This window comes from Calidris pugnax, unplaced genomic scaffold (assembly GCF_001431845.1).
Source record: "Calidris pugnax isolate Ruff unplaced genomic scaffold, ASM143184v1 scaffold18, whole genome shotgun sequence".
Classification (NCBI taxonomy): domain Eukaryota; kingdom Metazoa; phylum Chordata; class Aves; order Charadriiformes; family Scolopacidae; genus Calidris; species Calidris pugnax.
Genome location: NW_015090812.1, coordinates 19,253,595 through 19,281,369, shown reverse-complemented (window position 1 = coordinate 19,281,369; position 27,775 = coordinate 19,253,595). Strand labels below are relative to the sequence as shown.

The 27,775-nt window shown below is 39.1% G+C and overlaps 2 protein-coding genes and 1 long non-coding RNA gene across 11 annotated transcripts in view; 1 reads left to right on the top strand and 2 right to left on the bottom strand.

Moving 5' to 3' along the window:
* On the bottom strand, window positions 1–5,965 carry LOC106886346. The gene is made up of 2 exons (XR_001411637.1): window positions 5,725–5,965; window positions 1–461 (listed from the first exon to the last, which is right to left on the bottom strand). It is a non-coding gene; the product is annotated as an uncharacterized LOC106886346 (long non-coding RNA).
* On the top strand, window positions 1,421–25,997 carry FRRS1 (ferric-chelate reductase 1). 9 transcript variants are annotated; one of them, XR_001411634.1, is made up of 18 exons: window positions 3,885–4,788; window positions 9,018–9,213; window positions 9,438–9,574; window positions 10,811–10,905; window positions 11,335–11,485; window positions 12,286–12,465; window positions 13,365–13,463; window positions 14,012–14,159; window positions 14,674–14,790; window positions 15,575–15,690; window positions 15,981–16,067; window positions 17,049–17,146; window positions 17,314–17,372; window positions 18,062–18,205; window positions 19,823–19,884; window positions 19,983–20,305; window positions 25,136–25,305; window positions 25,881–25,997. XR_001411634.1 is itself a non-coding variant. In XM_014939160.1 (16 exons), the coding sequence occupies exons 2-16, from the start codon at window positions 9,018–9,020 to the stop codon at window positions 20,073–20,075; spliced, it is 1,782 nt and encodes a 593-aa protein (XP_014794646.1). In that variant the 5' UTR covers window positions 1,421–1,577; the 3' UTR covers window positions 20,076–22,210. The 9 variants fall into 9 exon arrangements, 7 of the variants coding, with proteins under 7 accessions (XP_014794646.1, XP_014794644.1, XP_014794643.1 ...); XM_014939160.1 differs by lacking the exons at window positions 3,885–4,788; window positions 25,136–25,305; window positions 25,881–25,997 and adding an exon at window positions 1,421–1,577 and having other exon boundaries at window positions 19,983–22,210; XM_014939158.1 differs by lacking the exons at window positions 3,885–4,788; window positions 25,136–25,305; window positions 25,881–25,997 and adding an exon at window positions 1,717–1,967 and having other exon boundaries at window positions 19,983–22,210.
* Window positions 25,827–27,775, bottom strand: part of PALMD (palmdelphin) — a 56,155-nt gene continuing 54,206 nt past the window's right edge. Inside the window, exon 9 of the mRNA XM_014939162.1 lies at window positions 25,827–27,424. Within this exon, the coding sequence (XP_014794648.1) occupies window positions 27,381–27,424 (44 nt within the window). The 3' untranslated portion in view covers window positions 25,827–27,380. The remainder of the gene's footprint in view (window positions 27,425–27,775) is intronic.

Here is a 27,775-nt window from a genome sequence, read left to right as displayed (position 1 = left end):
TCTCATGGAAATATTTTTATTAAGGTTGCAGAACTGTTGACTTTTTTTTTTTTTTTTAAAGGAGACTAGTATGTTTGAAAAGGGTCCTTCCAGACAGATTGATGATTGCCTGTGCAGAGGGAGTATGGGTGCTTGTACTCAGTAGTTAAAGAGTAATTGTTTCTTCCTTGTTCTCTTGGGTTTTTTCCTGGTTTTCTTGCTTTATAGCTCTTTGGCAATAGCTAACACCTTCTGAAATAAAAGAAGCTATGAGAAGCAAAACAGTATTCCCTCCCTTACCCACTTTACCTTTCACAGATAAGTGACTTTATTTTCTTAAACTCTGATTACAGTTTCCAACAGGATTGTAGCTTGTGTTTTCATCCCTTTGTGAGTCTGCATGAGGAAATTACTTCCATTTATTCTTATATTTATAACAATTTTCCAGAAGTATAATCTCATTCTGTCAGCGGCCCAAGACCCTAAAATAAGATAAAAAAAAAAAATTGTATATTAATTCCTACTGTAATCTGTGTAAGTTATGAATGTAAATATTGTCAAGAATATGACAATGACAGAGTTGTCACTGTGATTACCAGAGTTTTTATATTGTAAATGTATTTATGTTAGTATTTGTCATACTAATAATGTAGCTGCAAGAAAGGTTGTTTTTAATCAGCATTAGTTAGAAACAGACACGCACTTAATAATGCATGTATGTACTTGAGTTTACAATTTCATTAATTTCATATTTTGGGGATTTTATGAATGCCTGCTATAAACTGTATGGGGTTTTTTTGCTCAGCTGGGAGAAATATCCATTATGTGTTACGTTTCTTCAGCTGCTGTGCACTTCGTGAGGTCTCACCTTCCCAGAGCCTTCCATGAGCAAGATGATACAAGTGCAACAGCCAAAGCGTTTGATTAGGCAAAGTAGTTTGTTGTTTTTCGCGTTAAATGTATCTTATAATATGCTATTACAGAATACCTCTAAGGTTAATGCTGCTTTTATAGAAACCGAGAAAACAGTAGAACACGAGCAGAGCATTTGTAAGTCTGTATTTAGTAGACAGTACTTCTTATGAAACTTCTTATGTACTTATGGCTGATTATTGAGATCAGTAGAACTGCTCAGATCTACTAATAAGCAACTCAATTTCCAGGCCCCTCTGGTGAAGGTGTTTGTTAACACAAACACAATATTTCGGTTCTGGGGGAGGGTAGAGTTCTCATTGGATTTTTACTAGATGATTGTCTTTTTGTAGTGCTTTGATTTGTGAGCAACTGATGACTTGGAATAAAACCCAGTAAAAAAAGAAATTGCTCAAAGAAGCCTGTGTAAGTAACTGCAGGTTCTACCAGCAAACCCCCGGTTACAGCCGGTACTTATTTGCTTTCTTGATAAGAAGAATCTGATTTTGCAAGCCGGTGTCGGTGAACACGCTCAGGCACGGGAGCAGCACCGCGGGTGACCTCTGCAAGCCTTTACAAGGACGGTGTCCCCGCAGAGCCCACGGGGCAAGACTCCAACGCACAGCCGGGGCCTTCGTCGGTACCTCCAGCGCCTGGAGACCGCCAAGGAATGACCTGCCCTTCAGGTGTTTCACAGGCTCTTCTGGGGGTTCGGGCTGGGCAGCCACGGAGCCGAGGGCACGGAGCGCCTCCCCGGGCACCACGGCCCCGCTCCCGGCCCCCCGCCGCCTCGGGGCCCCGCCTTTCTCCCGCGCCTCCTCGGCCGGCGCCCGGCGGGACGCCCTACCGGGGCCGCCCCCCGCCGCCGGAAAAGCCGCCGCTGGGTCGGAGAGAGGACCGAGCAGGGGAAAGGGGCGGGCTGGCCCCCGCTCGCCGCTTCCCCGCTGCCCTTCTGTGCGGGAGCCGTGCCGGGGAGGAGAGACGGCGTGGGACCGGCGGCGAGCGGGGCCGCCCCGGAGGAGCCGCTGTAGCTCCAGAGCGCTCCGGTGACACCGACCCCAGAGAGTCCTCAAAGCGTGGGTACCGCCAGCCTGCTGGAAACCTAAGGTGCTTGATGGAGCACCCACAGCAGCTATGAAGCCAGCTAGAATCTGATGAAGCGCCTTGTAGCTGCTGCTTTGCATCCAAGCGTTTCTGAATTACTGTAGGGAGAACTCTTAAGCCTGTCTGCCTTAAAATAAGCCATAGTTTACCTTTGCTCATTATCTGGGAGCCACACCAGTTATGTTCCTCTTATCTCTTATTTGCTTCTTAATGTTATGTGAATATTACTTTCTTATTTTTTTTCTTCATTAATGGAGGAGATGGCTGTATGGTAACTTAGAGTAAACGTGCTGATCTGTAGCTGGATTTGTTGAGGTAACAAACTATGTTGGTTTTAGGTCAGCTTGCAAATTTGGGTTCTTCATATAGATAGAAGTTGGCAAGGTTGGGGCCTTAAAGATTATATGCAGAGCAGCTGCCCAACAGAAAGTTAAATAATAAAAGTAAACAACTGAACAGGGCAAAATCCCTGCCTCTTGTTCGTTCTTGGTGGGATATATGGAAAAAAACCCAAAAGTATCATATTTCTTTTTAAGATTCCTTATCCCTCTTCTAAAAGAAAATGTATCTTTTAAAGGGAGTAAATGCTTTAAAATCATGCTGCAACTTTGTACCAACTTGTGCTTTGAGGAAGAATGTATGAATGTGGTTTGTTTGGTTTGGGGTTGTGCATTGTGGTCCCTCACCCACCTGCTCCCCCCCCACCCTGCAACTGCACCAGAAGATAATTAAGTAATTAGTTAACATGAAACTCTGAGGCCTGTGGAAGTGCATGTCTAAGGGAGCAAAGGAAGCTGCAGGGTTAGTGCTTCGTTACGACTTCATGCACTTCAGCTGGAGTGTAGGGTCTTATGGGCTTAGTTTGGGAAGCAGCGTGAAACGTGTGCCTGAAGTAAAGACTCCTCTTATAAATATTTCCTTTAGTGCGTGTGTACTGTTTCTTCTTTCAGACAAACTTCCTCTGATCCTGGGTATGATAAAGGTTAATACTGTTAGATGTAGGGCAAACAGAAGAGGTTACGATATAATAGAAATTGTCTTACTATAAGTAGAAAGGCAATGGCAATTTTACTCAGACTTAGTCATAGTAACACTGTTACAGTACTAACTGGCTGTAAGGTAAGTAGTTAAACGGTTATAAAAACTAGTTTTGAGGCACAAAAGCCTTGAAGTTGTCTTTGGATGTTTGCTGAGTAAAGACCAAGAGCTTGAGGTATGTTTTGTCATATTGTGGATGTGGGGTGTGTGTTTGTATTTAAAAGTGATGAGTTACAGTGAATGTGAACACTACTTGTTTTCTGCCCTTGCTCAATCCAACTATTGTGATATGGCCACATTTAAATGAGCAAGAAAGTTATCCCAAGCTCTTCTTCTAAACTCGGAGGGAATGTGACTCTTGTCCAGCAAGGCTGTTCACTTCTGCTTTGTAAAAGTATATTTCTGAAGGCATATGGCATTAACACCTGTTGATACAGCTTCTATTAAAAAGCTTTGGACAGCTTTTTAATTTTCTGCTTGCCCTCTTGTCTGATGGTCCTCAGGAGAAAAGTTCTGGCTGATAGTTTTTGTGCCTTTGAATGGGCAAGAAGCTTGCGTTGCCCCTCCTCTCGTCTCCTCTTCCTTTCTGAAACCAGTTTTAGACCTCTTACTCTGCAGCTAATATAATTCTGTTAAATAGCTGAAAAGATAATTTCTGTGAAGATATCCTGAGTTTGTGTGTGAAAATTGTGCTTTTGAGGAATTAGGCTACCAGGGTACTGTAGGAGTTTTTTCAACACAGAAGGGGAGTAGCTTGGTTGGTTCAGGCTTTTAAGGATTCTGTTCCCAAAATTATAGCACTCATTTTTTTTTTCCCAACCATCTCTTATTCTTTCCTCCTTCTTTAGGAGGAGATGACTCCTGAATGAATGGGATGATAAATTCCAACTGTTCAGACAAGTGTAGTTGTATCACTTTGAAACTTTACGGAAGCTGGTAGCAATTATTATGAGCAGCCCTGTATCTGCTTTACCAGGCAATCTCTTGAGGTTAAGCCACAGATAATTACTCTGGCCTTTAACTGTTAATGTATGAATTATCACAGAGGTGTTCTTGTCTTGTCATGATCTATCATAAGTATGAAGAATTGTAGCTACTTCATCTCCATTCATAATAACTGAAATGGTTGTTTCTAGTTCACTTTTCCAGGAATATCTGTTGTAGGTTGTCAGGTTTTTTGGCTTTCTCTTATTTAAAATAAGTGTTCTGCATCCCACTCCTATTGGAATAAGTGGCCGTGTGTTATTTGGGATCCCTGTTCTGATTTTTTTTCTACATGACTTTTCTCCAAATTTCTCGTCGGTGGTATGCACTGTGAGTTCCCCAAAAAGGGTGCTCTAACAAAAAAGCTCTATTTCTGTCTTGAGTTCTGACCTGCCCAACAAATATATAAAATAACTTGGTAGTATGGCTCAAGAAATGCTTGACTGACTACTCAGATGACTTTAGAAGTCAGCTGTCAGTATTGAGTAATCTCTGCATGAAATTGAATTTTACAGTTATAATGAAGATCCACATGAAATAAACATTAATGGATGTTCTGATTACTCAGTTTCCTTGGAAAAGCTTAGCTTCTTTCTAAAGCATTTTGCCCAAGTTTGGCAAGGTTGATGAGAAGATGACTATCACTCTGTATTTTTTTGGCTTTCTGTTAATTAGAGGGCTGTGTTATTAATGGCTTCAAGTACACAATTCTCTCCTGGCCCCCCTGTGCCCAAGGGTTACACGATATTTGAAACACTATTGGAATTGCAGGTAATGATGAAGTTTCTTTGAATAAACTTGTTCTGAAGCTTTCTTTCCTGCCAGGGGGTGTGAGTTATGTATTATGCTGAAGATTTAAGTAAGGAATGTGAGGGATGGCATAATAAATTTGCAGTCATGCTTCAAATTAATGAGTGTTGAAGTATTTTTCCATTCTAAATAAAGGTATAAAACATAATGGTTTGAATAACTGTCATACTGTAATGATGTAGTATGTGCTAGTGTCTAACCTGTTTGTAGAGAAAGGATTCCTGGATCTTATGCTTTCTATGTTCATATTTAACATACTGAAAAGCCTATGCATAGTACAAGACTAAGGAAAATAATCAGTCCTATGTGATTGTGTTCTAAGGAGCTAATATGCTCTGCATCACATCCTTGCAATGTTGACCAGGGCATTTACTGATGCATGCTACTGCATGGTGTGTACCTGGCATGCAGGCAGGATGGAGGAAGGAGATTATATATATTTTCAGACCCTTGATTAATGCAAGCATTTCAATGTGATGTGTTTATCTTGAAAAATAAGTCACTGGATAGTGCAGAAATCCATGAACTCCTTGTTTTTCTGAGCTGTTCAAATGATAGTAAATAAAAACACTGGAGAATTGCCAGTTGAAAAATGCTACAAGAATTAGCTTGCTTTTTAAAAAAAACAACAACAACATAATTATGCTTCAGTTCTGAAGTCAATTATTCTTATTCCCTTTCACTACAGGGAACTTGTCTGCTAGTTTGTAGGCTGTCATCAATGAGTTGTGTTTCAAAGGGTTACTAATAAGCCACTATGGCCAAGGCTGCTTATTGCAGTTTCAAAGTAAAATCTATCAAGGAAGATAAATCTACGATTTCTAATAAGTTATAGTGGAAACTGAGACCATTTTCAAATGCTATAGGTAATAGCAGGCTTTTCCACAGCTTGCTTACCTCAAAACTTGAGTTATCATTGCTTCTCATTTTGAATCTGGCTTGAGTGGCAACACTTGGTGATTTAAGGTTTTGACGCAGTTATGTTGATCTTATCTAGAAAAGATGATCTTGAAGAGATTTGCTGATTCATCTTTACTGGAACACAAATTAACTGTGTTTTTTTAATTCAGCCATGTTTTTGGGAGGAGTAGAATAGTGGAGTGAGTGACAGCCCTGTAAAATGTGATAGCTTTGATCAGTCTCTTGGATCCTTCTTGATAAGGTGGAAAACTGTTTTTATTTTTACTCTATTCTTTAAAAGACATTTATTCTTTTGTGGTGAGGTTAAGCATGATTCACACATCACACTTCAGCTTTCCTGAACATAACCTCTCTGTTAATGGCATCCTTTGCATGCCATTAATCCTAACACTTTTTGTTTGGGATTTTACTTTTGTATACAGTTGGGAGATTTACTTGTCTTCCTCTCTTTTTCTTGCAAAGAGGACTATCAGAAAAAAGTCATGTATTCCACAGTTTAATGTACTTCCCTTATGACAAAATGTAATAAGTGAACCTGTCTCTCTGTGTGTGATTAGTTAAACTTTTAAAGCTAGCTCTAATTCTAAATAACTATTCTGCGTTGTGGTATATATGACATGCTAAATGTCTAAAAATGCAGTCATTCCTGACAACATTGCTTGAAGGGAAATAACACTATTGTGGCTGTAAATTCTAGTCAAAGAAAAGAGGAAACCGTGTAACTTTTCAGAAGAGGAGGTATCTGTTGTCTATTGGAGTGACTTTTGTGTTGGTGTCAGCCTGCTGGTGGATAACTGTTGTTGATTGGTTAAGTTTTTTGTTTAGCAAAACAAATGACCTGTTGTGCAAATATTTGGTTGAGGATGGATATAATTGCTTATCAATCTTCAGATGAGTATGAAGATACTTTTTTTTTTTTTGGTCCCTTCTCAGAATTGCATATCACTGAATCTAGGTATTGTCTTTAGGTGGATGTTTTTAATATTGTTCATTTTCTGGAGTACTAATAAAATATGGTCAGGCTAACTCACTTTTTCCTACTCTTGACCAGACTGTCATATTCATGAGGGTATGACGCACTCTTTTGTGTTCTTGTAACAGATACTTTTTTTTTTGGAGCTAAAGGAGACATCTTAACCTGCTTATATGAGGAAGTTCTGGGAATCTCTTGGATTTTCCCTCTTCCTTCCTGTGTATTCAGATTTTGTGTCCTTGTCTTTCTTGCTCATTATGGTTGCTATGAGGCTTTTTTTGAACAGATCTTGAATGTGCATATAGAAGACCACTTTTACTACAGTTAACCCTATTTAAAAAAAAAAAAAAACAACGCTTTTTTAAAAAGGTGCTCTTTAGTACAAAACTTCTTTCAGATTTTGGCCTTTTTCATTCTTTTAATCTGCTGTTGCTTCTTTCTCTTCTGTTAGCTTTTGAGTCAGTTGAGTCTGCCAAAAAATATTTCTTGTTTCATTTTAAATCCCTACCACATCCTCTACTGCTTCAACTAGACTACTAACCTACTCTTTTTCTTGTCTCTGCGGTATGCAGCCTTATCTCTTCTGGCAGCAACTTGTTTTGAAGACTTCACTGATACATATAAAAGCTACTTTAATGCCACCGTTATACTGAACCTTAGTTTTTAGCTTTCTGTAGGCTTCCTTAACTTATGAATAAAATCATGTTTAGATGTGTGACATCTTGGAGAAGTACTGGAACTAGAAGGAAAGGCTTATTTTAACTAGAAGTAAAAGATATTATCATAATGTTATCTTGAATATTTGTGAGGAGGAGTTGAGTGTTGGTTTTTTTTCTAGTTCCTGAAATGTAACGGTTTAACCCCCTCTGCCCTCTGATTTTCTTCTGTTTACTGGTCTGAAGTTGCAGAGGAGCTCTTCTGTTGAAGTGCGAATCTAGCATTGTCCTGCATATTGTGGAGTTCTAGCACTCAATGTATGAGAACTTTGGATTACTTAATATTGGTGCCAGAGTGTGTAAGACTGATGTATGTGCCTTGTCTTCATTTGACTGCTTTTTAGGAATCAGAGTGCAGTGTGAAATGCCTCTCTGCCTTCCTTATCTTCACATCCATGCCTGCTGTCAGGGAACTTCATACCCTGATATTTCTTATCACTTCATGCAAAATGGGCATGTCTCTTCCAGAAGGCAGACCTACTTGCCTCCTGTATGTTCCACTCGAGCTGATAACCCACATTGTGGGTCTAAGGATTGAAAGGGAAGTTTATCTCTCTTCTCCTGGCCTTTTGGACGTGCAAATGCTTTTCTTGTTGGCTAAGGCTTTCTGTGAACAACCACACAACTGTAAAGCCTGCTTGCTGCTGAGTAACAAAACAATTACCACAGCTTTTCTGAAAACAGTATTGTGATAGAGCAAAACAGTGTATGATGAATGCTGGGACTAGGGGTTCATATAGCTGTTTCAGGCTCTTCAGTCCTACTAAGGCACATGTTTTTCATGTATACTGCTCCCTTAACAAGAGTGTGACAAGCTGTGATACTGTTTCCCTGACTGACTGGCAGGCCAATGTCCAAAAGGAAGAGTTAAAAAGAAAAGTCTTATGCTTGTCTGCAACAAACATATTTTATTTGTCTAGATCTTGATACTAACTTCCCACTCTTTTACATACATAAAATCTATTTCTGACATTTGGCAACTTTAGTTTCCCTGCAGAAAGAAGACCTTGTTACCTGGAAATTATTCGTCATATGGGAAGAAATAGACACGAGTTGTGGAAACAAAAGGCAGGCTGTAATGATGCACAACTTGGAGCTATGACTAATGGAAGAGTGGGCTCAATGCTAGTTGTGTAGTTCCTCAGTACCGTGTACCTTTATAAACCAATGAAACTGTGTTTAAGATCCATCTGTCCTGTGCAGATGTTTAAGGGACTTGTGTGGGTTTTTTGGGGTTTTTTGTTGGGGTTTTTTTTTTTTTGAGAGAGAGAATGGGAGAGGCTTAAGCAAAAGAAATTTAAAAAGTGATGTCAAAATGCACTGAGAGAAATAATCCACCCAGTGGAATGAAGGATCCATCTGCTGTCTCTACTCTTGGTAGTCTGAAACATGATATCTGTGAACATTCTTGCAAAGTCTAGCAGTTGTCAGAAGCGTACATTACTCTTAGCTTCTGCAGATGAATGGTGTCTTCTCATTCATGGTTTAAGTTTTGGTATTAACTGACTCTTCTAAAGATGAGTAACCTGTAATATAAATATTTATTGTATTTAATTGCCGGTAACTTTTATTTTATATAGATGGAGGTGCCTAGCCTTGCTTTTGCTGTTTGGATGTTTATTTGCTTCTATGCATCCGTGGATGGCTATCCCAGTGGAAAAGTAAGAGAAGCCTGCACTAGCATGATACCCTGTCATGGTAGCTCTCCACAACTGTCACCTGAGCACACCATTACAGTGAACGCGACTGAATTTAAACCGGGGGACAACATAGAAGGTACTGTGTCACTAATAGCTGAAGAGTTTAATTTTTTTCTTTGTGTTGTACCATGTTTTTACTTAGCTCTACTAGATCTGTCTGAGCAGCTGAACCTTGTTCAGGTGATCCCTTAAGCAGTCGTTTGGTACTTGTAAAATGAGCTTCTGGTCATCACTGTAAAAATATTTCATTCTTCCTCTGGAGAATATTTCAAATTCCTTTTATTTTCCTTCTTGCTTCAGTTCATCTGTTTGGACCTGATTTTGAAGGATTTTTATTACAAGCCCGGGATGCAGAACGCCTGGATAGCCCTGCAGTTGGTTCTTTCGTGTTAGTTGACCGGAGACTTTCTCAGCTTCTCACATGTGGCCATACCAAGGTATAGTCTAGTTTCTTATAATGAGACAACAGGTACTGAAGTGTTTGTACTAGACTGTAATAGGACAGAGCTAAACTATGTAATCTTCTTTGAGCTCAGTAAATCTCTCAGGAAATAGTCTAATTTGCAGTATAGAGGCATGGCTCACTGCAACTCTTTCAGATGATTCTTATGAGCCATTTAGACTAGTCTGGTGGTAGACAGCTATTGACTGCTGCAGGGAGATGCAGCATTCAATAACATGACTTTACTTGTCCACAAAGAATGTAATGTATTCCTGCTTATTGTACTTAATGTTAAAAAGAGGAGGGCATCCTCTATTTGTATTGGAGAGTTACCAGTTAAGGACAGAGGAAATGTTTTACAGTAAAGAAAGTTTAGATCACTTGTTCTCGAAAACAAACTACAATAGGCTATTATCTTTGGTGTTGCTCTGTCAGTTACTGCTAATGGAGCCTTCTTAGTAAGAGGTTAGATCACAATCTTCAATATCCGTTTTTGATAAATTAGTTCTGCCTTGTGCAACAGATGTGAACTCTGACTAGTGCTTCAGCAACCTGCTTGAACTTTATGAACATATACGGTGTCATCTGAGCTGGTGTGGACAAAGTTCTCAGTCTGCCTAGATGGAGGTTTTTGGGGTGTGGGGGGGTATTTGTTGGCTTTTTCCCCTCTCTGCTTCTCGCACCTCCCCGCCCCTATCTCAGTGGTGTCCAATTAATGCATTCATCAGTGCTGTATAGCCATAGGGATGTCTGGGCTGTGCCCTTTGTGCTCTGAGGACTTAGTTCAATGCTGTGTCTGATCTATTTATCTTGTGCAAATAACTCTCTGACCCCAAGACTGCTTTTGGGTGTTATCCTCTGAAATACTAGTTCTGTTCTCTCCATGCAGTCATTGCACTGTCCCTTCATGCTCATACTATCAAAAAACGGAGCATTATCACACCATTTCTGCATTAATGCTGCAGGAACCTCTGTCTCATCACTGGAGTCTTCTGGATGAAAGCCCTATAGTTGTTCCTTTTAGCCTTAAAGTTTGTTTGTATGTCTAAGTTTCAGTGGTTCACTTCAAGTGAGTTGATCATAACTGGGGACAAGCCGGTTGGATTAGGTCTGTGCAGTGTAACAGTGTGGTGTCTCTTTAGGATTTAGCTGCAGCCGGTGATGACTGCGTTAACTGAAGTCTCCTTGGTGTTTATCCACTGTGTAACTCTTGATGTGTGTGTGTTTTCAGAACTCAGCTGTGAGTCACACAAGTAAAACAAAAAAGAAACACATAAAAGTTTATTGGATTGCTCCTGGAGATGCACCAAAACGTGTACAGTTTCTGTAAGTAAATCTAGTATTAGTTCCAGTTTATTAAAATTTCTGGTGAACTGCTGACTTCTCATGCCTGTAATACGCAGTGTTAAGAATCTCTTTCTGTGCTTGTACCTAACAAAATGGTATATATGCTGTCCTGCTACACTGCTAGCTTTTGGGGAACTAGTGGATAAAATATATGCAACTCTTTTCTGAGGCTGTAATCTGTGCCACAGATATGAATGTTTCTTATATCCAGTAGAGCATCCAGTAGTATGTTTCAAAATTATTTTTCCACTGCAATTTCAGATGTTTTCCTACTTTAATCCCTGAAGTGGTAGAGCTCTGCATAAAGATGGGTGTTTTACAAATAAGTTGAACAAACCTTTCCTTTTTTGAAAGTAATGGTCAGCTGTTGATGTAATACAGTAATGATTCTGTGTGATGTTTTTTAAGAGCCACAGTTGTGAAAAAATACAAGACTTTCTGGGTGAAGATTCCCGGTCCCATTATTTCTCAGCCTAATGTACCATCCCCAACAACACTCTCGCATGTGACGTCGGAGGCTGTATCAGCTTCACACCCGGTTTCCTACCTATCAAAACCAGTAAGTAAATATAAACCTAAATAATGCTATCTTTCATGCTCGTGGTCCATGGAATTTATTGAAATCACATTGATTCAGCCTATTGACAGAAAGAGAGAGATGACGGATAAGTAACTTAGATATTGGAGACCAAGACCTGCTGTGTTAGTCAAGTTGCCTGAACTTGTGTGGGTTAAATGTTGTCACACCACACACGGGTCAAAGTTGATAGAACATTCAGAAAATATTATGCATACCTGGGAAGAGAGAGGGGAAAAGACTTGCTTTTGTCTGGACTAATAACTTCCCATTTAGTGACTGTAGGCTCAGAAACTTCCTTCTATGAGTTCATCTGTGTTACTGACTTCCATTACTGATTCTGAATGGATTGAGCAAGCATCACTATTTGATCCAGAAGAAGTGTACTAAGTAACCCAAGTTTTTTCTCATTCCCTATCAGTGGAGTTGCTACTTTAAAAGCTGATCTTCCCTTCATTTCTCCCTTATCCTACAGCTGATGCTACCTCTCTAAAAATTAAACCACAGGAAGTTTCTCCAAAGTTTTTACTTTCTTCTCAAAGTTATTCTATTATATTGTCTTTAAAGTGGAAATTCAACTTGAGTAAAAATGCAGCTTGTAACTTGCCACCATTTTACCTACTAGTCCTGGGGTAATTGTAGCGATGGGTTAAGAGATTGGTATGTAGACATAGACACTGTTTCTTTGCTGTTCCTTGTATATTGTCTTCTAGAACAGGGTAGAAGGGAAGGAAGAAGAGTGAAACTGTTGTTGCTTATAGCTTCTCTGTTTGCTTGTCTAGTTTAATGCATCAGGTTGTGGAAGCACGAAGTTCTGCATTAGGAACCCTTCCAACTGTGATCCTGAAGGTGCTTCCTGTTTTTTTCTGTCCTTCCACCAAGAGAAGAGCTCAGTATTTATTGAAATGAGTGGCCCGAGTGAAGGATATTTAGCATTTGCATTGTCCCATGACCAGTGGATGGTGAGTATCCTATTCTAGTTCTTTTGTGGTCTTAGAAAAGTTTGAATGGTACTCTAGCAAAACATGCATATGGAAAACTGAAATGCTGCTAGATGTCACACAAAGTAACTTCTCCCTCATGGTGCTGAAGCACATGTTGCCTTTTATAGGTGGATATTCAGTTTTAGCTCAGGACTGACTATTTGCAGTAGAATTTGCCTGTGGATATCTGTCTTGGCAGAATCCGACCTGTCTGACTGTGCAGTAGCTGACTGGAATTCCCAGTTAGGTCGATCTTTCTTTGTTACCTAACTAAAAACCCTTACCTGTCAGAAGCTGAGTTGCTGTGCTTTCTGAAAAACATTTGCATTTCATCATTCTACAGGAGTGACTCCAATCTTAAAAAGTGTTGGGAGATCTTTTTTTCTAATTGATGTTAAAGTGAAGGGATGATGCTGTTGACAAATGTATAAGTAAACTAACAGTTGCATAAAGGAGATGCTGCTTATATTCATGTCCCTAGTTCAAGAACCCTTGGTTCTTAACAACACTTTTTCTTTTTAGCTATAAGGAAAACCATAGCTGTAGACTATGGTTTTTAACTAAAGAGGGTTTTAAAATAACATCAGCATCCATTTCTGTCTCTTGCGGTTAATTTAGTAAATTCTAAATAATTGAAGAAACTTCAGATAATATGGTTGTTACCCTGGGAGGGGGAGAGTATAAATCATAATGTGCTTTACTATGTCTCATCTGTTTGACTTAATGTAGTTCCTCTGTAATAGTGAAGAGTTTGAAAGCTGAGAAATATTTCTTGGGTCTCATTGCATATATTAAATCAAAGAGCTTTTGGAGACTGCCAGTAGTGATATTTATTGGGTTATAGTTTTTGTGGCTTTTTTTTTTTTTAAACTCTCCAGGGTGGTGATGATGCATATCTGTGTATTAATGAGGACCACCGTGTTCACGTAAGCACTGCCTATCTGAAGGGGCGAAGTCCTCCTGTTTTGGATTCAGAGGTACATTTGAAAACAACTAAAACACTTCCACAAATGAAGTAATGGATGGTATGCTGCTGCTTTGTGCTTTTATTTTGCACAGCAGCTGTAAATAGGGAGATGGATCCCTAATTCTTTAAGGTGAGATTGGCTGGGCTCTTACTTTTTAGTAAATGTTACCTTCAGAGGTCTAAATGTAACTTTTAAAAATAAGTCACATGATGGGACTTTACGCTATTAAGGAAATTTGTGCCCATTATTACTCTGTCCCTTTGCTAGGGCTGCAGTTGCAATTGATATATCTTGCATTAAAGTTTGGAAGGAAAGGGGAGATTGTTGCTATGAGCTGGAAAAATTGATGATAATATGCCCAGCCCTTATGTTGCTGTGTTGACTTACTGACAGTTGGTATGCAAGAGATTTTTATTCCCCACACCCCTTGGCCTCCTATTGTTGCCATTCTTTCTTTCTTTGTGCACCAGTGACACTTGCATTTTGCACGGTTACTTTTAAGCCAATTGCTCTGCCAGTCTGGAAAGACTGGGTATTAAATGTCTCCTGTTTCACAGAATGCCCTCGAAGATGTGTCATGGAGGCTTGTGGATGGTGTTCTTCAGTGTTCTTTTAGAAGGAGTATTCGTCTTCCTGCTTACAAAGGAAGATTTAATCTGGATGCCAGTTACTACATCTTCCTGGCAGATGGGGAAGCTAGTGAAGGTAAACAACTTGCATATGGCTGGTTTTCTTTGAACAGCTCTAAATGAGTTAGTAATCCTTATGTAAGATATGGTTTAGCTGAGAATTAGTATCTGAACTAAAGTTTCCAAGTTTGATGCACTTAGTCCAGTCATTCTTACTGCCTTTCTGGATCATGGGTTTGATTTTTGGAATTTATAGGAAACTTACTCATATATGTGTGTTGTATGCCCACTTGATGCTGGGAACTGTTAGCTTCTTGACTACATCTTTTTGAAATGGAGACTAGCATCAAAGGCAAAGGGAATTATTCTTCATGTCTTGTGTGTGTAGGGGTGAGTTGGTTCTTGTACATCAAGTATGCAGGACAGCTTAGATGACAGTTTAGATTCTTACTGTATTGTGTGTCAGAACCTTTGTATGATTATGCTGAGTGGCCACAACAGGGCTTGCATTCATAAATAGGGAGTGGGCATGCTTATGAGTGCAGTGGCTTTCATCAGCCATAAACTGACCACTTTATGTCAATGCTTAGGTGGACGAATATACAAACATCGTCGTCAGCCTCTGATCACCAACGGAATTTACAATGTCACAGGCCTTCCGCGGGATATAGGAGGTTCCCGGTCCCCACGACTTATCAAGGCTCATGGTGAGTTGCAAATTCTGTTTTTGTTTTCCAGTTCTAGACTGGCTGAGACTGGAGAGGAGAGTTTTTCTCATTATTGCAGAGTAAGTATTTCCTCTTATCTTTCTGCTGCTCATGTGATACATACACTGTTGGCTAGCAAGATCTGAGACTATGAAGACAGAATAAAGTTATGTATAATTTTTCATTTCAAGAACAGTATTAAAAGATCTTTTCACCCAGGAAAATGAACATGCATTTGCCTTTTCTCTTAAATTTATAATCAGGACTTGTTTCTGTTTACATCTTTATCTATCTCTTTAATTTATTCCAGTTACATTATTGGTTTAATTCTATTTGAAATGAGAAACCCCTCAACTGACAGTGCAGAGCCATTGAAGTTAATGAGAACTTTTTCTCTCATGATACGGGTTTTTATATCAGGCCCTTGAGAGAACTCATTCTCTATCAAACAAATTATGAGAAATTTCACCTTTCATCCTCTGATATCTAAGTTGGTGGCAGAACAGCATCTCTCACCCATATATGCTGGCTGTACTGGCATATGTGAAATGCATAGTAGCCAGAGCTGCTCTGTCATGCTGTGTGGACATAGTATGATTATCTTTTATATGGATGTTCCTGCCCTCTAGCAAGATAACTGCTGTAAATTTGTAGTCTGAACAAAGTGATTGAAAACTTATCGCTGACAATATGTGTATGGACTAAACTATTACGGTCTTTGAAGCTGTGTTCACATGCAGCTAAATTTCTTATGTTTACCTTGTATGTTTTTTTCAATTTTCAGGAGCGCTAATGTTTGTTGCTTGGATTACCACAGTTAGTATTGGTGTTATTGTTGCACGATTCTTCAAACCTGTCTGGTCTCATTCATTCCTGTTTGGAAAGGAGATGTGGTTTCAGGTGGGCAAAATCTCCCCATAGGTCTAGCCATACTTTCTAGCTTTATTGTAAGCAGAATTATAAACCTACTAGATCCAAGAAATAAAAGATTAAACTTGGTGTGATTTTTATCTATCTTTAATCTTGTAATATGGAACAATTACAAATCAGAAGTTTACTTACTTTACTAGTAAAAGCAGTGTCTAAAGAGGACAGTAAGAACATCTTTAACTATTGATCCGTTAAATGTTTTTTTTAATGGTGTATTAAGAAAGCTGTAGAATTTCTAAAAGCAAACTTACCTTTTCTAGGTGCATCGTATGCTTATGTTGACCACAGTCATGCTTACAAGCATTTCTTTTGTGTTGCCTTTTATATACCGAGGAGGTTGGAGCCAAGTAAGTGTGTGCTGCTTTTTTTTGTTCGTTAACTCAAATGTCAAGGCTGGTCCAAATGAATGAGAAGGAGGTCCACTGATGATTAACATGTTTCAGCTATTGCTGAGGAAAATGCTGTGAAAACCGCCCTTAAATAGGCTGACTTCAAATCCTAGCAACACAGAAGAGGAATGTTGCCTCCTTTAACTACAATTGAAAAACTTCAGTACTTTCCTTTCTTCCTCTTTCTCCCAAATAAAGTCTTTGCTCACAGTTTTATTTATGTACTAAATCAGTCTTCTTCCCATTTCTTTAGAGAACTTGAGTTTGGTAAGAAAGGAAGGATGGGACAGCTGACATATTAACGTGATAAACCTGCTGGGAAATAAGTGTTGTTATAATTTTGAACTCGAGTAACTGTATCCAGTGACTAAACTTAGTCTGGAACATTAGATAGAGATGGTATACCTGTTGCTGTCACCTGTATGGTATCTGGTGCAAGGTGATATCAGAAGTTGGAAAGTCTAGGAAATATCTGAATTAAAGGCAGGAGAAGAATGTGGTCACAGGTATGAGTTAAGAAAACTGAATATCATGTTTTAGGGTTAAGATTAGAATAGATAGGGGCAGAGTGAAGGCAGAGTACCAGTGCTGGGAGGAGTTATGAAACTGTCTTCAGCAGAGGCCTGAGGGTTCAGGATGAACCTTCATACTTCTACAGTCATATTGCCTTCTGCTCTTCAGCTTGTAGAATTTCTCAAAAGCAAAAAGGTGGGGGAAACCCTGGGCAGACTTACCAGTGTTTCATGCTGCCAAGGAGAACAATCTCCATCCAGCTGCAGGGCAGCTTACTGTGGCCTGTTGCCCTGCCAGTCAAAATGCAGTGCTGCTCCACCATTGTAACTTACTAATACAAGCATAAAGAAAACTATCAACTTTTTGGTGTTTTTTTCTGTATCTTTTATATAGATATGATATTAAACAAAAATGTCCTGTGTTTAGCAAGCAGGTTTTCATCCCTATCTTGGCTGTACCGTGATGGCTCTTACAATCTTTCAACCGCTTATGGCAGGTTTCAGACCATCTCGTCATGCACCAAGGTACTTGCAACTAACTCATTAAGTTACAGCCACAAATTAAATATGTCTGTTTCTTTAAACTTTTCCACTGAAAAAATTTCTTTAAAGTAGGTAACAATATTTTTTTAAAAAATTTATTTTCTCCCTAAGCTATGTAATCAATAAAACGCTTTTCATTGTTTTTGTAGGAGGCAATTGTTTAACTGGTTTCACTGGAGTACTGGTACAACAGCTAGAATACTAGCTGGTGAGTAGGAGTAATGGTTGTAACACCCTTTTAAGTGATTTAAATTAACTGTGTTCATTTTCTGGGCTATTGCTCGTCTTGGACAGCTACGGACATCCAGTCCAGGCATCTCCAAAGGTTCTTTTTCTTGCTGGCTACCTTCTGGTAAGTCTTAGGTGGCCATCAGGTGTAGCTTTAGGGAGAAAAAGTGACCATGTAAAGCAACAGAGGTTATAGCAAGGTCTGTTCTTGAGTAATTTCTTTTTGTCTAGGAAGATTTGAGGATAGTGTCCTTACGTAGTTCAATGTTATTTATTGGAGGAGGGGAAACTCACTCGCAGAACCAGAAGCTGGGCTTAATTCTATTAGTGGTGACAAGTTTTCATAGGCAGCTTAAGCACAAATGTCGTGGTGACTGTGGTCTTGTTAGTAGAGTCACAAACGCTAGTGTTTGGGTGACTGGGATGTGATAGGGCACTGAGGAGGACGAAAACTATCTTGGCTGCCTTCTTTCCTCCCTGCCTCCCCCCTCACACTGCAATGAAAGCTTTTAGATGAATGGACATCTTTAACCTCATTCCCTAAGCAGTTATAGGCAGTCCATGGGAAATCTGTTGCCAAAGGTGTTGAGAGCATTCATTCATTTATTTATTTATTTTAATTACCCTGACACAGCACTCTTAGTGTCTTATCTTGTTTTTACTGACTAGTGGTGACTATGTTCTTGGGAATGGATCTACCAGCACTTGACCTACCAGACCCGTGGGACACCTATACAATGATTGGTTTTGTAGCTTGGCATGTCGGTACTGATGTTCTTCTGGAAGTACACAGCTACTGTCTCGTACGTAAAGGTAATAACCAAATTCCTGTAGCTACCTTGCTTCCTGAGGATTGCGCAAAAAAAAATATAATTTTGTAACAGAGTAGATAGAGGCCAAAGAACACCTCCTGAAATTCAAACTTGGAAGCTGACAGGGAGTAACTTTTGAGTAGTTGTGTCATATCCTTTGTAAAAACTAATATGGGAGTAAACCAGTTTTTAAGACTAAAGGGTTCTAGAAAAAAATGGTTTTGTGCCATTTCTCAAACCACAGTTCATAGGGGCAGAGTGAACTTTATAAGTATTTTCCAAGAATCTATCACTGTCCAGTTTTGGGCCCCTTACCACAAAAAAGACATTGTGGTGTTGGAGCGGGTCCAGAGAAGAGCAATGAAGCTGGTGAGGGGTCTGGAGAATAACTCTTACGAGGGGAGGCTGAGATTTTTCAGTCTGGAGAAAAGGAGGCTGAGGGGAGACCTTATTGCTCTCTACAACTACCTGAAAGGAGGTTGGAGAGATGTGGAGGTCGGTTTCTTCTCCCAAGTCACAGGTGATGGACAAGAGGAAATGGCCTCAAGTGCCCACAGGGGCGGTTCAGATTGGATATTAGGAAAAATTTTTAAACTGAAAGGGTTATTAAGCATTGGAGTGGGCTGCCCAGGGAAGGGATTGAGGCACCATCCCTGGAGGTATTTAAAAGATGGGTTGATATAGAGCTTGGTGACATGATTTTGTGATGGTTTTTTATCGGAGTTAGGTTGATGGTTGATGATCTTAAAGGACACTTCCAGCCTAGACAATTCTATGATCCCAGATGGGTGGGTGAAGTTCAGGTTAATTCATGCAGATTTAGTCTGCGTTTTATTGTGACAAAGTCCTGTATGAATGTCTGTTACTGCATGAGCAAAATAATCAGAAACTTGAGCACAAATGCTTGCAGTTTTGAATGAACAGGGGAACAAAAGTGAAATCCTGACTCCCAGTATGTCTAGTGAGGAGACTGGTAGTAACTTCTTTGGAAATCCTTGCCTTTGCTGGCTGGTGTCACTGAGAGGATGTGACTACGCACGTGTAAAGGGCTTGTATCTAAGGCAGAGATGAGACATCTGCAGAATTGAAGAAGCATGATTAGTTAAGAGGCTGTCTAAGGTGGCTCATGGAGAAGGACTGATTATAAAAGATGTGAATTTAAATTTAACTGCGGTAATTACTTCCTAGAAATAGAGAAATGAACCTGAAATGTTTGAACAATGAATGTTCTTGTGATGGCTAATGGAAAATACTTCTTAATAAAATCTAGTTATCTTAAGGTGAAAAAGAAAAGATTTTACATCAAACAAATGTTTTGTTCAGCTCAAAACTTGGTGTTTCAATGAATCATTCTATCAAAAGAGACAAAATGTTTTGCGACTTCAGTGTCCAGAAGTTACTTCTTGTAGGTCAGCTCCAGAATAACTTTTCATTCATGTAGTACAGGTCATAAAATGTGAAACGAGACTTCCAGGTCCTTTTCAAACTTGATGCTGTGTAAGACTTAGTTACTTAGTCATAAGTTCAAGACTTCTGCAGTATAAAAATGGAAAAAGAAACCCCTTTCTCTTAAGAGCAGACTTAACTTTTTCTCCCCCCCCCCCCTTCCCCCTAACAGTTGAAGTGATAGAGGATGACAGAGTACAGATCCTGCAGTCACTCACTTCTGCAGAAGCAGAGGTAAGTCACAATTTTGTAAACTACTTTGAGATGGGATGATTACTTAAACCAATAAAAAGACTGACACTTCTATGGCTTTTCTTCTCCTTCTCTTGCAGGGTCGTCTGTTTAAACAGATTGTGCTAACTGTTTATTTCTGTGGAAATGCAGTATTCCTCATTGCCTTCCTGACAGCAATCAACCAAATATGAAATAAGCCATTGAGAATTTTGTGATGGAAAAACTGTGCAGTTGAAAAACCAGCAAGGAATGCTATTACAGACTTTCCCTCAACATCTCCCTGAAAATGTAACTGAAGAATAATAGCACATGTGCATCATGCTCTGTGTTAGAGATAACTTGAATTCAAATCTGTAGAAGGATGCTGCAGTCCTGCAAAAGCTGTCTTCTGATGGGACTTTTAATGGAAGTCTTTGCCTGAGTAAGGAATTAAGTCTATTTTTTTTAAGTGTAGTAATTAACTTGATTGAAGCTTATAGGTTAAGAAGACTGAGATGTGCTGAAAATGCTGTTTTGATAGTCAGTTCCCTAAACCTTTTGTGAATATTATTGGGAAAACTGGAAAGACTGATCTGGAATTTTATCATGTCTGTTCACTCTATTGTGTTCTAATGGCACGTGATGTGACAACTTCCTGCTTGTGACAGTTCTGTGCATTAAAAAAACAAACCACAACTTAGTGAAAAACTGTCACAAATGCAGGCTGATGCATGAGCTAAACACTGTCTATCTTTGCAGTTAAATGCAAAAAATACTCTCTGCTCTAAGAGCAGTTCACTTACACAGGCACGTGGGTTTGGGAACCTCAGTGCTTCAGCAAAGCCACCATTTGCCTCGCTCAAAATACTGTTCTGTCCCATCCCGCTCAGTGCTTCTAAACCATGAAGGGAAAACATATTTGCAATATAAGTGCCTTAAAACTAGTTGTACTTGTCCAAAATTCAAGTAGGAAGAACCTATCTGTATGTATGGATTTCTGTCTTTTGCTGTCTTTGGTTGCTTGTGGTTTCTGAATTACTTTTGTTGTTGTTGTGGGTAAGATGGATTTATGTCACTTGATGCTTAAATGGAAGTGAAAATATTTAATCAGGAATGTTGCAGTTTTATTTGTACTATTGAGAAAAATGTAGATCAGGAGTTGATTTGACTTCAGGAAAAGCAACTTCTGTTAAGTGAGAGTCCTTTGAGCTGGCATATCTAGTAGACAGAACTGTCTTTATAAGAATATGGGAGTGAATTTTTTTTAGTCAACAAAAGATTTCTCTAAATATATGAACTAGGTACAAGGAATGGAAAGAGACTACATGGTTTAACTTTTTTTGGTTCATGACTTGCCTGAATACAGAAAAGCATCTTGGAAATGAACCCTTAATATGTTGTGCAGCACAGTGCTTTACATTTTTTTTTTTTTTTTGCAACTCTGAACAGTTTGCTTCCACAATTCTTTATTTTTTTATACTGAGAAGTATTGATTTTTTTAGTTGTTAATGCTTCAGAATGTGTCTTCAGCCTAAGGCTACTAAAGCTAGCCGGGAATAAAGGTGTTGGAGTATTAGATAGAATAGTAAATAGTGAGGCCTGGCTGGGTACAGATGGCTAGAGCAACGTCTTTCTACTTGCTGATGGCCAGCCCTAACACACTCATATGTGTGGCTCCAGTAGTGGTTCTCTCCATTTACTGAAACTGCCTGTTTCTGTCTCTTTCTTCAGCTCCCCAAATCTACAATTTAGCTTGTTGCAGGGACAAGTCATATTCAGAGAACTACAAGTTTGTAGTCAGTGACCTTCTTCTTGGATGCTCAAATATCTGATGTAGTGATAAGAACATTTATAGAGCTGGGAGTAATCCCTTTGTCAGTGACAGCAGCAGAATGCAAGTGAGTGTAAAGTGATTCAACTCCCTTCCTCCTGGAAGCAGGAAAAGTCACGTGCAGATTGGGAAAGGGGGACTATGAAGAAATATGGTAAAATCCAGGCTGAAGCGCAAGAAGTGTATGGCTAATTGTGTGGGGTTGTGGGTTTTTTAGAGAACTCTGGTCTCAAAAGCCTGGGAATCACAGACCCATCTAGTGTTGAAAGTTTTGGGGGACTCTTTCATATACTGTGACTTTATAGAAGAAAATCTCTCAACCTAGGCACAATTGATGCCTTTTTAATTTAAAAAATCAATGCAGAATTCTTTCTGTAATAGAATAACTGTACTGTGTGGTGTTTCATTTTCATGTGACAATGAACACAGGTTTTTTAAAACATAAATGTAAATATCTAAATAAAAGCTTTTGTCCCTTTTAGTAAGGTGAAAACACTTCAAATAGAAACTAGAAAAGAATAGTCTTTCCTTGGAAAGAAAAGAAATGGATTGTCTGTTTTCTTTGTAGATGTTGTTTTTTAAATTAAAGCTATCTAAATGCTTCCTGGAGAACCTCTTACAAAATTGAATGTTAAAATAGTTTTTCTCTGTAGTGCAGAGTTTTGTTTCCTCAAGAAGAAGAAAGATCCTTGTTCAACATCTAATACAGCTTTAAAGTTGGCAAAATTGTCAGTTGCTCTTTGGCTAACTTGTTCCTTCCCAGTTCCTTCCGTAGTGCAGAGTTTTGTTTCCTCAAGAAGAAGAAAGATCCTTGTTCAACATCTAATACAGCTTTAAAGTTGGCAAAATTGTCAGTTGCTCTTTGGCTAACTTGTTCCTTCCCAGTGCTAGCAATGTTGCAGAATTCATGTAAGGCCTTACCTGCAATATTGTGACTTATTTGATGGAAAGACTTGTTAATTTTGTGCAATGTTTGTTGACACCACCACCTCTGCCCTCTTCCCGCATCACTAGTAAGAGGAAGCAATGTGTCATTGTATTCTAGCAACTTCAAAAATTTCTGGTATAATCCTTTGGAAGAAAAAAAAATAAAAAGAAAGTCTATGGAAGTGTTTGGTATCAGCAGGAAAATAGGTGACAAGTTGGTTCTAAAGACAATGGTCGCTGTTGTGTATATATAATTTGTTTTTTCCTCAAATGATAAAATATTGTGTAGAAGAAAATTCCTATTGCTTCACTTCATAAAGGAATCCCACTGAAGTAAAGAAAACTTCACAAGAAGAGATCAAGAAGGTTTCAATGTTCTTTTACTCTTGGATTAAACTTGTGATGACGAATCAACATTAGCATATTTCTTTTTGGATTCTTCTAGACAGGCAAACACTCCCAGTCAAGTACAAACTTGTGATCAGTCTTCCAAGTAATTTACTGTTTTGATTAAGTTGTTAGATGCAGCCTCCAGATATCAGTCATCTGCTCTTGATTTGAATACAAATCATGTTTCTTGTATGTTTTGAAGGAAAATTGATGCAAATAGCTTAAATGTGATGGAATTCACTGCTACTTTGCCTTACTTGAAATGTTTTGGGATTTTTTGCTAGCTGACATGCAGGCTGTGGAGCCAACTAAGAAAAAGCGTGCTTTATTTCTGTTCCTTACACCGAGTGCTACACTGTTCTGTTTTGTCAAAAATCACAAGATGAGGAGACTTCACATTCAGCGTCATAATGTGCATATTTTCCCTTTGCCCAGGTTTGGGAAGGCTGGAGAATGATTGCTTGCCTTTTGTTTTCCCTCAGGCTTTGTAACACTACGTGGCGCTCTTGTTCAAATAACAGCATTTTTATTTTGCTTGCTTTCTTTAATCTGTCAGTGAGAAGTTGAGACATGAAAGGATGTCCAAAACAGGAAGTGTTTCTAGATTAACTAATTAGAAAAATTCTCAAGCTTTATTATGAAACTCGATCTTCAAATTCAAGCCAATTCATCCAGATAGACATTATGAAATGGGTGTTTATTTGATGTCTATGCTTAAGCTTTTGTTGAACAGTTACGGCTTATTTTTTGTCCTGTGTGTAAACTGTGCTCTAAGTGGATATGTCACTTTCCAAACAACTTAAAATGAATGGCAATCATCCAGGAAAAACTGCAATCTTCTGCATTTCAATGCAGAAGTTAGTATCTCAGTGATTTTAGACCTTCAGTGCTGGCTGAAGAAAGAAAGACTCCAAGTGAATAGAAGAATGGTTAAGAGAGATGATCTGCTAGTAATTCTGAATTCTTTGCCCACATCAGTCTGTTACCATCTTCTCTAAGGGTCTTCTCTAAGGGGTATGTGTGAAGGGGGGAGCTGTTGCCTTCGCTTACCTAAGGGAGTGGCACAGCAGAACCAGCACAAGACAAGTGTTTGCCCCCTGGTTTAGCTCATACATAAGCTAATTCAACCACTGTATGGCTTCTGCTGCTCTTCCTTGTGCTGTGCAAAAGTGACTCTACATATTACAAACCAGAAAAGTTGAACGTGTGCATCACACTGAACCAGGTATCTCTGACAGTCATCCTGGACGAATGCTATTGCGCTAAGAAGGACTCCAGCTTTGGCTTTGTTTCAGGGAGACTTTTGTCTTGCTGGACCTTAGAATTCATTCGGCTTTGATGATGAATTGGAATTTTGTATGGCATCTGTACTGACATGTGAAGATGATGATTTTCCTTCTTGTAATTCTATTCTTGTTGATACGGGATGTGGGAAAGCTCTGGGGCTGCAGCGCTTGGATAATGAACATCCCTTCTTCCTAGAAGCACACAACTCTTGAATGCTCCATTTTCTGTCTCTGTGCTTCCAGACTAATGATCTGGTATCCGTGCTGCTACATAGCTAGTGTATTAGTGTTCAACTTCATCTGGCACAAACTGGATAGTTTTAATACATGCGACATTGGAATTGCCACATGGCAAAGCAGAGATCTACTGAGCTCAGTATTGTCTTCAGAAGTGATAGTAATGAGTGCTTAGACCAAGAGATGTGTAACAGCACTGCAGCAAAATTTTTCTCTTCCCAGCAAGATCTCCTTGCTACTTGCCAGAATCTGTGCAAGGATTCTACGTGAGAAACTGCAGCTCTACCCATCATTTGCAGTGATTGGATTTTGTCTATGAAGTTTGCAATGAGTTATTTTAAAATAACAAATCTATTAATGCTTTTGTAATGCTTTTGCCCTCCCATTTACTTACTCATTGTGAGAAAATGCTGCTTGTTTTTTAAGGCTGCTTCTTGATATCATTGTTTAATGATCTGTATTTTGTTTTTACCTTCCTGCCTTTCTCACAGTTCTCTAGAGCTCTCATGTCTGTCCCTTGCAGTCTTTCCCCCTCAGTGACTGTACTTAGCTGTTTTACAGTTCTGATAACCTTCATTACCCTTTCTGTTTGTCTCTTCAGAGATGGGGTGACCAAACTCTACTCAAGTTGTAAATATGGAGTACTGTGCTACAGTTGTGTTTTGATTTGTTTCCCATGCCTTCCCTGAGTGCTAAATCTCTCTTGATTTTCATGGCTTCTGAGCATGGAGTTGGTATTTTCAGAGGAGTGTTCTGCTTCCTAGCCAAGAGGTTTGTACACCAACTGAACAGCTATTTCTTGTGCTGTGTATAGTTAAGGCTACTTTCATTTTTTTACATTACTTTTCATGTACCAGTAGTGAATTTCACCTGTAGATTACTATGCATTCATTATTGTGAAGTCTCTCTTCAGTCTCCTTTCTTTTAAACTGCTTTGAATAATAATTATGTTGGCAGCAGCGATTTTTTTTTCCCCCTTTTCCAGATCATTTAATTTTAATAGCATAGATTAAAGGAAGGCAGGATATAGGTGTCCATAGCAATCTGCCACTGTTAGAAAAACTGTTTGTGACTACTTCATATCACTCACGTGCTCTCTCACTTTTTGGTGTATCCTGTTAAGAACCTTTGGGTATACGTAAAAATAACAAAAAAAAAAAAAAAAGAAGAAAATGGAGTTGAAGACAGTTCCCTCTCTGTTCTCAGAACAAATAACAAATGAAACATAAAGGAGGAAAAAACATTATAAATTATATATTAAAAAATAAAAGAAAACACAGGCTAGACATAGAGAAAGTGTAATATAGTTAAATTTATTTATTCTTATTTACTATTCCATTCTCCAGGTAACCATCTCTGACAAGTCCAAAAAATTTGAGATTATTACCCACTTCAGACTGGAAGCCACCAAGAGTTTAGAGGCTACAAGTCAGCTGATTACTACCATCGTGCCTCAGTATGAGGTAGTAGCTTCAGTTTCCTGCCTTGAAACGAGGAAGACCAGCAAAAAAAATCATGGTTGTATTTTGCTGGTGCATAATTTGAGTCAGCTATACTAGAATAACACAACCTGAGCTTTCTCTTTAGTGATTGCAACCAGGCTAAGACCTAGCAAAATAAAGCTATCGTACTGATTTGAATATAAGGATGCAGTGCTAGTACAAGTAGGCACTTTTTCCCTGCAAGAAGTGTGTACTGGAAAAATCTGACTTGCATGTGATTTTTCTAGGTGTAATTGTACTTTTGGCTGCTCTAAGGGCCCTCAGCTCCTCCCTCATCTGGAAAAAAATAACCTGTTCCTTGGTGGAAGCCATGGACGTTGCTGGAGACGTCCCAGCGGTGGCTGCCCCTGTAACAGACCTTCTGTTGCAGCTGCAAGACAATTTATTGGCAACTCAGTATTTCTGGTGGGAGGCTTCCACTAATTTTACCTTCCCTGACCAACTGAAAACCTGTATGCTAAGCAGTATTTTTTCTATTTTTTTAAATTTCTTTTTTAATGGACGGGCACTGCCTGTCTGGCTACCGGTTTCCTGGAAAAGCAGGGCTTTCTGTAGCAAGCTGGGGGGTGAAACCCTGCTGGGGAGGTCAGGCTGTGCGTGGTGACGTGGGCAGGATTCGGCTGGGAGGTTATGGGTGGGCAGCGTGTACATGGCATGGGGAAGGGAGCGGGGTCTGAGGATGGCTCTGCCGTCAGACATAAAATAGAAGAGTGGGTGGACTGTGGAGCTCTAGAACGTGGCTAAATATTTAAATGCTGACTTTGCTATTTTTGATTTGTTTTGCTGTCACTTAAAAAGGAATGCTTTACATTTTGGCCAAGGTGGTATGCTTGGAAACCAGCTTTTATATTTATGTTTCCTCCAGCTCTTATCTCTCATGTTTAGTTTTTGATTAGCCAATGCTTTTACCAGAAAAATGCTGGGACGGCATTTTCAATCAAAACCAGGTAATTGGTGCACTTTGAAGTGAAACAATGCCCTGTGAAGTTCCATGGAGATGGGTGTTTATCTGCTCTGTGTATATAGCAACAACGTATTGTTGATTGTGGGAACTGGTGCGTGCATGTCTTCCTGCTTAGATATACACTGCATTTATGATCTTGGGTAACTTTCTACTACTTTCAGCAAAATTCAGGATGCGATTTGTGTGCATATGACAGTTGGTCAAATCTAAAAGTCTGTTCAAGTCCATTGGATTATGCAGAGGGTAAAATAACCCAGATGCATAAAACAGAGGAGCAAAACAAGCATTATGATCCAAAAAAAAAAAAAAATGTTGAAGAAACTCTTCTCAGCTTTATTCTGCTTTGAGTAGTAAATTTTACTTCCATGCCATTACATCTGTTAAATCACCTTTTTCCCCAGCTTTGCCATTCTCATCCTCAGAGCTGAAAAAAGAAAACAAACAAAGCCATTGCATTTTAAGACTAACTTTCTGTTTCTGATGCTAAATCTCCTTATTTAAAAAAAATGAAGAATACACATACCTCCAGTGGTTAATCCAGCAGAATAAGCATTGTTTTAGTGTTATAGGAAGAAATCAGTAGAAGGCATTAGTTCTGGTAATTTTGCAATAAAGCGAGTATATTAAGAAATCACTCTTTTATCACTATTTGAAAATTTGCACAGCTCTCTTCTAACTGTTTTGTTTCTGTTACCTTCGCTAAGGCGTTGTAGACAGATCGTATTGTCCTTGACTAGATGCTGACAGATTAAAAGGATGCATGAATAATTAAACA